This window comes from Engraulis encrasicolus, chromosome 13 (assembly GCF_034702125.1).
Source record: "Engraulis encrasicolus isolate BLACKSEA-1 chromosome 13, IST_EnEncr_1.0, whole genome shotgun sequence".
Classification (NCBI taxonomy): domain Eukaryota; kingdom Metazoa; phylum Chordata; class Actinopteri; order Clupeiformes; family Engraulidae; genus Engraulis; species Engraulis encrasicolus.
Window position 1 is genome coordinate 10,342,416 of NC_085869.1, and position 11,210 is coordinate 10,353,625.

General features: G+C 39.8%; 1 protein-coding gene across 1 annotated transcript; it reads right to left on the minus strand.

Annotated features, from left to right (window-relative positions):
• Nucleotides 1-1,564: 1,564 nt before the first annotated feature.
• On the minus strand, nt 1,565-6,129 carry LOC134461537 (uncharacterized). Its single transcript, XM_063214430.1, has 5 exons — nt 6,044-6,129; nt 5,670-5,887; nt 5,426-5,579; nt 5,020-5,126; nt 1,565-4,131 (listed from the first exon to the last, which is right to left on the minus strand). The coding sequence occupies exons 1-5, from the start codon at nt 6,087-6,089 to the stop codon at nt 3,820-3,822; spliced, it is 837 nt and encodes a 278-aa protein (XP_063070500.1). The 5' UTR covers nt 6,090-6,129; the 3' UTR covers nt 1,565-3,819.
• Between the last annotated feature and the right edge of the window lie 5,081 nt (nt 6,130-11,210).

Sequence of the window (11,210 nt, forward strand, 5' to 3'; positions counted from 1 at the left end):
TAATTATTCTGGTGTGAATGGGAGTCACTGGGTGTTGATTGTGGTGTTACTTTAACACTGGGAGTGCTTAAAAAGCTCTGCGCACTGTGTTGTTTCAAAGAGTTAACTGCCTAACACTGATTGAGAGTGACATTCCACATCCGGTTCTCTCATCTGCACAGTAAAAACTTACAAGGATTTCAGAGTAATTTACTGTGAAATCTCACAGTTAATTACTCTGATGTTCTGGTACACTATGCTACTGTGATGGTCACACGGCACACAGCAAATTAGTTTGAAATCATTGTATCACTTGCCATTTCTCACCTAACTTGCACATCACAGTATTGTACTGTGCTCTTCAAGGATAACCAGCATGCCAAAGTGATAAAGTAGGAAACATCACAGTAAACTACTGTGTGGGCGGAGAATATATTGAATTATTAGTGCATTGGGGCACAACTTCAGTCATAGACAGGTTGGGCTCTTCATCACAATCACACCTTTCATTGACATTTTCAGCAAATTATTTCACTCTTAATGTCTTGTGATATACATGTATATACCCATCATCAGTTAACTACGTGTTCCTCACTCTTTGTCAAATGACAGGAGAATGAGCTTTTATATATTGGGAGATATACATGACCATCTTCATGACGGTGGGAATATGGTCATTTTTCTTGTGTACCACTTTAAATAGTACAACCCCTACAATAAACACAGAATATAACAAGGAGTAATATTTTGAAGCACACTTAATATATTCCTTCTAGATAAATGGCTCTCCATAAGTGCATTGCATGATGGGACACGATCTGAAGCCCATATGTCCTAAGCCCCTCCCCCTCAGGTTGTACACTGCAAATTAAGGGGGTCTTCAAACAAGATGAAAAACATTAGAATTAAGGGGAAAAGTACTCAAAACAAGTGAAAAAATCTGTCCATGCAGCAAGTGAAATTCACTTGGTAAGATTTCTTAAAATAAGATTTCCGAAAGACTTGTTTCTAGATTTAATGGAAGCATTTGGAAGGCTTAAAACAAGACAAATATGCTCATTATGAGACGAAATGACTTGGGTTTCAACTTTTTCTAGCCCTAAATTAAGTGAAATATACTAAATACTAGATTACATTTCTTGAAAAGCAACCGTTTGCAACCTCAAAATGAGTGAAACATACTGAAAACAAGCATATCAAAATACTGGTTTTAAGATTATACATCTTGAAAAGCAACTTTTCGCTACCTCAAAATGAGTGAAACATACTGAAAACAAGCATATTAAAATACTGGTTTTAAGATTATACATCTTGAAAAGCAACTTTTTGCTACCTCAAAATAAGTGAGATGTACTGAATACAAGCATTTACACTTTTTCCTTTGGCAAATTAAGCTCAATATTAGTAAAGGGAACATTAAATGTAGAGTACAGTATTCCAGAAAGACTGAATTCTGTCTTAAACCAAGATCCATGATGATCTTGAAACGAGGCGGTCTTCATGCTAAAACTAAACCCTTTTACAATATACAAAAAAACACAACCAGAATGACTTGTTAACATAATTAACATTTATTATTTCCTCTTTGTTCACACACTTTGTTCGGCATTTTCCAACATTGCACTCTGATATACAGGCTTTGAATAAGTCTCTTTACATTTCTCTCAGTCCTTATGAAACAGCATTTTAACATTGTATGCTGAAATACAGGATAGACAGATCAGACACATTCAGACAGTGGCTGGGTTGCCTGAAAAACGTTTCTGCTCACTTGCGCCACTTCAGGGACTATGGCGAGTGACTCAATTTCGTTTGGGACTGGGCTATATGTTTAAGACATAACTTAGATGTACTGGGACGCCAGTAATATAAGGAAATTAAATTCTCAGCCCTTATGAAGTAGCAATTTTCCACTATTGCAACCTGAAATACAGAATTTGAAAAATCTTAAGGGATACCCCACTCCCATTTAAAATGAGCCACTCACCAAAGTCCCTAGACTTGGATAAGTGAGCAGGAGCTTTCCAGGTGAACCAGCCATTTTGCTGCTTTGCATTGCATCCTGAATACAGGCTTTGAATACATCTCTTCACATTTCTCTCAGTCCTTCTGAAGCAGCATTTTAACATTGTATGCTAAAATACAGGATGGGTATAACTAAAGGGATACCCCACTACCAGGTGAAATCGAGCCTCAATTTGGCAGCAAAAACGTTTGAGATCGTAACCTTGGAGTACAGTCCTTATGAAGCAGCATTTTAACATTATATGCTGAAATATATGATGGGTAAAACTTAAGGGATACCCCACTCCCAGGTGAAATTGAGCCTCAATTTGGCAGCACAGACAGTTGAAATCATAACCTTAGAGTACAGCAACTACTTTATGCTCAGCAAAGCAATTGTCACCTATATTAACATCTTATTTGCTGTGATGGTGGTTGGCAGCACAAAGACTGTTTAAGATCCTGTCGTGTACCTTCAAAAGACCTTCTCTATGCTACTCTTTGATGGGTCACATTCAGACAGTGGCTGGGTTGCCTGAAAAACGTTTCTGCTCACTTGCGCCACTCCAGGGACTATGGCGAGTGACTCAATTTCGTTTGGGACTGGGGTATATGTTTAAGACAAATAACTTAGATGTACTGGGACGCCAGTAATATAAGGAAATTAAATTCTCAGCCCTTATGAAGTAGCGATTTTCCACTATTGCATCCTGAAATACAGAATTTGAAAAATCTTAAGGGATACCCCACTTCCATTTAAAATGAGCCACTCACCAAAGTCCCTAGACTTGGATAAGTGAGCAGGAGCTTTCCAGGTGAACCAGCCACTGCCTCAATTTCACTTTGGGGTGGGGTTCACAATTCCCACCTCTTACGAAGCAGCATTTTGCGGCTTTGCATTGCATCCTGAATACAGGCTTTGAATACATCTCTTCACATTTCTCTCAGTCCTTATGAAGCAGCATTTTAACATTGTATGCTGAAATACAGGATGCGTATAACGTAAGGGATACCCCACTCCCAGGTGAAATCGAGCCTCAATTTGGCAGCAAAAACGCTTGAGATCACTTGAGATCGTTTTGCTGCTTTGCATTGCATCCTGAAATACAGGCTTTGAATAAATCTCTTCACATTTCTCTCAGCCCTTATGCAGCAGCATTTTAACACTGTATGCTGAAATACAGGATAGGTATACCCCACTCCCAGGTGAAATTGAGCCTTGAAATAGTAACCTTAGAGTACAGCAACTACTTAAAGATGGTAATATAGGTGACAATTGCTTTGCTGAGCATATTTGCTGTGATGGGGGTTGGCAACACAAAGACTGTTTTAACCCAGTCTTGTACCTTCAGAAGCGCGCTCTCTATTCTGCTCTTTGATGGGTCACATTAAGACAGTGGCTGGGTTACCTGAAAAACTTTTCTGCTCACTTGCACAACTCCAGGGACTATAGCGAGTGACTCAATTTCGCTTAGGATTGGGGTACATGTTTAAGACAAACAACTTAGATGTACTGGGACCACAGTAATAAAAGGAAATTAAATTCTGACATTATGAGGTAGCGTTTTTCCAACATTGTATCCTGAAATACAGGCGTTATTAAGGGATACCCCACTCCGAGGTAAAATTGAACCACTCAAAGTCCCCATATTCGGATAAGTGAGCAGGAGAGTTTTCCCGGTGACTCAGCCACTGCCTCAATTTCACTTTGGGGTGGGGTATTGGTCAAAAACCAACACCTTAGACCCACTGAATAATTACAAAAAAACAGCAATTAACTTGTGAAACACACAAAACAATGCAATAGTAACAATCAGTAATCAACAACTGACAGATTTACTTCTCAATGAATGCGTTCCACTCGGCCATTGCTTTTTTGTATGAACTAGTGGCATCCTTATCATGGAGGGCGTCACCAATGACCTCCGTTTGAATAACAGAGAGCAGGGTTGCCACACATTTGGGGTATGTGAGGTGCAATGTATAATAGTAGGCCATCAACACCAACATCCCTTCTGAAAAATCTTCCTGCTTGAGGGTTGTAACAGGTACGTTACCCACAGCCACGATGGTAGTTGAGCCATCAAACAGCAGAACTGGGGAGCAGAGAGGACGCTTCTGCAGGTAGAGGGCAGGGTCTTCGTTTGACTGGAGCAAAAAAAAAAAAAAAAGAGAATGTGCAGAGAGAAGACAAATGTTTAACGTCGGCAACTTGCAGATTTTAAAACTTTAAGATTCTAAAAACATTTATTTACAATAGGGGGAGAGGAATTCATCAAGAAACACCACACAATTTTTATTGTCCTGAAATGGCTTGGAACTCAAGGTTTTGCGTCACTGGCCAGTTCCCTCATATGGTGGCCCTGGCCCCGGCTGATGGGGGCATCTAGATTACTAGGCTAAACAATAGCAGCAGCTCGCTGCCGAGAACTGGCTGTTAGCTGACTAAAATATCATGCTGACATAACCAGCGAAAATAACAAATGAGACTGCATATAAATGATGAGCCAATTGAGGTGAGAAGGGGATTTGGACAAGGAAATAAAATCGCTTGTAAACAATGGAAAAGCCCCTTCAAAAAGGAGAGCTGAACGCCTCAAGAGCAAAGATGTGGGTTCAACCTTCTCAAAATAAGCAGTAGCCTTTTATATGCATATCTCCTCGTTCTCCTTACTGGAAATGTGCAATAAAAACGGGGGTATACCGAGAACAAGTCATATCAAACATCCCGTGTAGGGAAATGCAGAACATGATTGCAGTTGTGTGAACGACGAAGGAGGGAACTCATGAGCAAGGGAGAGAATCGCACATATGAACATTGAAAAAGACTCTTAGAAGTGGAGAGAGCTGGTCAGCTCAGCAGTTATCAGCAGTAAGTGTCAAAAACAGACTGCACAGGGTAACAGACACATCATGTAATGAATGTAGTATAGATTAATAACAGACAAGCTGATGCAAAGTTTTAGATTTTTTTTTTTTTTTTTACAGTTTTGTGAATGAATGAATTTGCTTAAATCTGGGGAAATATTTGCTTACCTTCAGTATATGAATAAGTGCCTCACTGCAAGCAAGCTTCTTTGGTGGCAAAACGGATGAGGGGAAGAGGGGTGGCAGTGCATTGAAGAGGGCCAGTGTGAAATCCACTAAAGAATAGAAAGAATGGTCAGAATGCTGTAAACCCATTGATGCTGGACATTGCATTGTGCAACATTGGTCCTGGCGCTTCACAACATTCAGGGTCGTGAGATTCGAGACAATTTTATGAAGTGTCTTGGTATGTTAAGAGTTAAATGAACACATTCCAATGCAAGATGAGGGTCTTAACATTTAAATACAACTTATTGCATGTTTTTATGTGCTTCAGAGGCTAATATATTTAGGGCAACCTTTCTTAAAAAGGACTTAGGCATTCACTGCATATAGATATGGAACAGTAACTTACCACTGCGAACATCCAAAGGAAAAGGGGGTTTGAGGACTTTCTTCCACACGCTGTAGAACTGCACCTTCGTGCAGAATTCTGTCCATCTTCCTCTTACGTCCTCGATGTATCTGCGGTTAGTACCATCTACTATGCGCCGTAGCTCATCCATGGCCTGAAACATCATAAAACACTTACTGTGTTCAAAACGCTTACAACATACACAGCAATTGAGGTTCAGATAAGAAGAAAAAACCAAACATACGTTTTGAACATCTTTAAAGCATGGATATGCATCAAGGATTTTTGCAGGTCGGTCTTCTTCCTTGGTAACATCTGAATCGATAAAGGCCCGCCTTGCTTCGAACTCGAGGTCCAGAATTTGCGCCACATCATTTTGATTGGGTTTTGCATTGGGCTTGTTGTACATGTTGCTCAAGGTTTTGTAGTGTCTGGCCTGCATCTTCAGACTGTCGAGACCCGCTTAAACAACAATAAACGAAGACATTTTAATGTTAACATTGTAACACCAGTGAAAATTTAAAATACAAATAAAATAAAATGTTTAAATACAAATAATGTTTTGCAAAACTTATAAACAAGGTCTACAGGCTGAGAAGTGTGCTGAGGAGGGCTTACCAGCAACATCTTTTGCAGGCATGGTTGGTGAAGCAATCACAGTCATGGGTGCCGGTGAGGAAGACCTGGATGATGGAATGGCTGCTTTGGTGCCACTCTGTCTTTTTTGGCACAGGGGGATCTCGTGCTGGGGACGCTTCTTGAGAAATAATAGGGGATAAATACAGAAAAATTATAATCTCTTAAAGGGACACTGAGATTTTTAGTTGTTTATTTCCAGAATTCATGCTGCCCATTCACTAATGTTACCTTTTTCATGAATATTTACCACCACCATCAAATTCTAAGCATTCATTATGACTGGAAAAAATGCATTTTCATATATGAAAAGGGGGATCTTTCTCCATGGTCCGCCATTTTGAATTTCCAAAAATAGCCATTTTTTGCTGCAAAAATGACTGCTTGGACCATACTAGAAAATATGTGTTTGTTACTCAGTAAACTTTCATGTAAAGATCAAATTTGACAATAGGCAACACAGTTTCCATGATCAGCATAGTTGCAGTACCTCGGAATATCATGCATAAAGTTGGTTATTCAAATCGGAAGCAGATGCCCGCGGGCGTTGCTAACTCTAAAGTGGCCGCAAAATTACAGGACTAGCAACTCTGCTAGCAGTGCCACATACGGTTTGAGTGTCAGCCATAACCAAAAACATGCGGTTTGAGTGTTAGCCATAACCAAAAACGTGCCGTTTGGGTGTTAAGCTATAACGATAAAACATGAAAGCGATAAGAAAAGTACATGCATCTAATAAAGATAACCGTGTGTATTCTCGGAACATCATGCATTTGGTTGTTCAAATCGGAAACGGATGCCCGTGGGTGTTGCTAATGCTAAAATGGCCGCCAAACGACAAGGCTACAAACTCTGCTAGCAGTGCCCCATTAGTCAGCTAGAAAAAAACATGCTGTTTCAGTGTTGGCCAAAATATACCACAGCGATAAAAAGTACATGCATCCAATAAAACTAACATATACCATCATATGAAGTACGTACACACTTCTGGTTAATAACACGAACATGTTTGGGTTGGGTTTCACCCCACCACATAATCCCTTTTTCAAAACTGGAAGTTGGCAGCCATGAATGGACGAGCAAACGCCAGCTAGCGTGCTAAGTAAGTGACCAGTCCAGTCGACTTGAGAAACTGTCACAGGAAATCCCTTAATAAAACGCGATGTTAGCGAGAAAATAACAATTATATATGTATATATATTAACGTTTACGCTCCCTTACCTTGATTGAGCCACTCCTTCGCCTGTCTTCTTCGTCTTCCAATACTACTGCGTAGACTGCGTAGAGCTCTACGTGAGGGTACTCTCACGGTTTGAAACTCAACCTTGAACTCTCACTTGCACTGACGCAATCGACGTCGGAACGTTGGGTGACGTAAACCGAGGATGGGAATAAAATATAATGTAGTATGACCTTTTAAAAATATTAAACGTTTTTCACAACAACATATTGATCATATTAAAATAAATTAAGTGAAACGAAACTGAATATGTTTCCTTTTAAAATAATAAATACAAATGACTATCCACCCCAGTGATCCACCCCATGCACGTCACCAGCCAGCTTCAGTGCAGTAAGGATAAGAATGATATTGATGAATGAATGAAATGCGAAAGTTGACTGGCATCATGGCTGCTTGGAGGTGTTGGATTTGTTTTGTCTTTGTTGCGCTTAGTCTTACAGTTTTATTAAGCCATATCAATGCAAGTCATAGTCGCAGCCCGGATTTTTGGGTTTACTGTGGTATCGATCGATGTGAAAAGGGCTTTTCAACTCTTTCAACTCTTTTTTTCGCCACATTAAACTAGGGGGGGTGTAATTACCAAATAGCCTACCACAATAGCCCTGATTTTCTGATGCTACCACATGTTTGAAGCACTGCTGTGTAATTTTTTGTGAAAAAATCTTCCAACCCCCCCCCCCCCCCCCCCCCCACCCCCCCCCCCCCCCCCATTAAAAAATATTGATGGGGGGTGCTATTTTCAAACCGTTTTTCACGAGAAAAAAAAAACGTGTGAAAATGAATAAACCTTTAATATTAACACACTTTTCATCTAGCTCTTGACTTTTCTAATTATAAATATTGCTAATGTGTCACAATAAGGTGGTGTAAAGAACAAAAGGGACATAAGAGACAAAGGTCAAGCAAGTTGGATGACCCAAGTGAAAACAATAAATCGGTTAACTTTATGTGCATGGCACCAATTTCAAATCAGATCTACATGTTGCTACTATGCTTAGAAAATTGTAATGTGGGTTTATTATTCAGGGCCAATACCCTCTTCCATCATAACTGAAGTTGAAGAAAAATTAACAACAACAGCATCAATGTTACCAATGGTTGATGTTTTTTTGGTTCATGCTAATTTCTCTTTGCCTCTTTGTAAGCATAGGCTTCACTTGTGGATACCAGGCCCTCAAACAGACTTCATGAAGACTATTTCTGACCAGTTGAGCAGAAACATGCACATCAGTACCCTGCAAAACTCATTTTTCAGGGCTCTGGCAGTGCTTTTCTTGTGCCATCTGTCCCAAGGAAGGAGATGGTGATCCCGCTTCTAAATTTTAAAACCGTTCTAGTCTCATACGTCCCCTGGTGTAACGGCATGTCTCTTGGCATCTCGTCCATGACCTGGACACTCTGCTTCTTGCCACAGCACACATTGGTTTGGTATCTTGGATGAATAACAGCTGAGAAAATTTAGTGGGTGATAGACACCAACCCATGGTAACTCCAGGGGTGGGACATTGAAAACATGCATGTGACCAAAAAACAGCCAGAAAGGATGGAAAAAGAGAGATAGGCTGTTAAACCACCTACAGGATAACTCTGTTTTGGGGCTTGCTTATATTACCTTTACCATTTCTACCTTCTATTTGTTAAATTTGCACAACAGTAGTCAAATGGACTCGCAGTGTTGCTTCCTAACTGGACAGGCTGATATCACAAAAGTGACCCACACTGAACATTGTGACATAAGAGACAATGCGTTTACCCCTTTGCGCAGAGCCAATGATTTAACCTTACACTCATAATGCTCCATGATGCTTTATATTAACAGTTATGAATAACTATGAATCTAGCTTATAATGCTTTATAAATCCAAGGGTGTCATTAGTGCTCATGACTGGCTAAAAACTACAGGCTGCCTGATGGGGCTTATAGTACATTATGAGTACCTACCCCTCTTTGCACAGACCTGGATGATAAACTGTCATAAGAGCTCATAAGATGCTATAATGCTTCATGTGCAATCATACGTCGTCAATGTGTGCTCTAAGTAAAGTGAAGTTCATATGGATGCATCTATGCACTGTATAATGCACATCTATAATGCATCATGTACTGTAAGCCCCATCAGGCAGCCTGTAGTTTATATCCAGTCATGAGCACTCATAATACCCTTGGATTTATAAAGTATTATAAGCTAGATGTAATTATAATGTGCATTATAATTTGCTATAAATGCGCTCATAATGCGCTATAGATATGGGCTTCATAGCAAGTGTTACCCATTTGCCAAATGCAATGTAATGTAATGTAAGACTATTGCAGTTTTAAACAAACATTTGTCATTTCCTTAAAATCCGAGGAATAAAGTGTATTTTAAGATAATTTTTCTGTGACTCTTGAATCAAGCATGTTGAGCTTGTTATTGAATCTTAAAACAAGACTTATTTTGATGAGGAGAGGAGATGATGAGGAGGAGAAGCGTCATACATCTCATTTTCAGTGTTAACTGTCTCATTTTAGGATTCCCTGCCTGTTTGAGACAAAGAAGTACTATTTCACTTGATATAAGATTATACTGTTCTTAAAATGAGAAATCAATTCTTAAAACAAGAAAAAATATCTAACACTTCTAAATGTAAGTTTTTTTTTTCTTGGGAAGAACCAAATAATTTGCAGTGTACATATTGACATGAGGAAGTGAGAAAAAAGGAGATGACCAAGCATGGGAAGACATGTAGCAAACAAGAAGTTGATGACTAAATAGTTTGCTGTAAATGTCCATGAAGTCTCTGAAGGCCCATGTTGTGTACTGTGGCAGCCTTGGCCTAATGGTTAGGAAGGTGGACTTAAATTCAGTGAGTTGCAAGTTCAAATCCCTCCAAACCCTACATTGCCCTAGGGACAGCAACCAACATTGTATATTTGTGTATCACTTTGATTAAAGGCGTCAGCCCTCAACCCAACTGACATGCCTTCCCATTGAACTTTCGCCCACTTCAAGTGTGTAACAATATCTTACTGTGAACTCACAGGGAGTTACTGGCTACTAATTGCATTCATTTCACAGTAACATACTGTGAATTCGTCGTATCACAGTTAACTACTGTAAAGGCGTCAACCTTCAACCCAACTGACATGCCTCCCCATTGAACTTTCGCCCACTTCAAGTGTGTAACAATATCTTACTGTGAACTCACAGGGAGTTACTGGCTACTAATTGCATTCATTTCACAGTAACATACTGTGACATTCTGCCATAATTTGTTACTGTGAAATCCAGAGAGACTTTTCGTCATATCACAGTTAACTACTGTGCTGTTATAACAGGTGCTTCGTGGCTCTAGGCCATGATTGGGTGCATTATGTGGCTGCCTTGGCCTAATGGTTAGGGAGGTGGACTTAAAATCAGAGAGTTGCAGGTTTTAATCCCTCCTAACCCGGCATTACCCTAGGGACAGTAACCAATGTTGCATATCTGTATGTCACTTTGGGTTGCTCCTGGCCATGATTGATTGTAATTACTAATTGCCAGGCCTAATTAGAAGAAGGTCTATGATTGGAAATGTTGCTGGTTCTGCTTCCAATAAATTAAGTTGCAACCAATGTGCTACACAAACACTTTCTTAAGTTGGCACCTGCTAATGCCTTTGGCTTGGATGTGCACGCCAAAACTCCAGCATCCAATTTTAAATCAGAATATTGCCACCTAGTAAACAAAATTAGGCTATCTTGTGAAGTGCCATTGCACAATTGAAAGTCAAATGCTGCATGACATGATTGACATTGCCTACCATCAACCAGGAACAATGGTAGTGCCCAATCAATCTGTCAATTAGTACCTGACCTCACTTGAGTACATAGGACTGTTACAAGTTCATTGAATTACTACCTGCAGCTGCCACATGCCTGATTACT

What these genes read in the sequence shown, in the direction of transcription:
- LOC134461537 (XM_063214430.1), bottom strand. Translation starts at nt 6,089, where the DNA reads ATGACTGTGATTGCTTCACCAACCATGCCTGCAAAAGATGTTGCTG. An exon ending in GCCTGCAAAAGATGTTGCTG is followed by an intron (nt 5,888 to 6,043) that starts GTAAGCCCTCCT and finishes TTGTTGTTTAAG; the next exon opens with CGGGTCTCGACAGTCTGAAG. An exon ending in TCCTTTGGATGTTCGCAGTG is followed by an intron (nt 5,127 to 5,425) that starts GTAAGTTACTGT and finishes TCTATTCTTTAG; the next exon opens with TGGATTTCACACTGGCCCTC.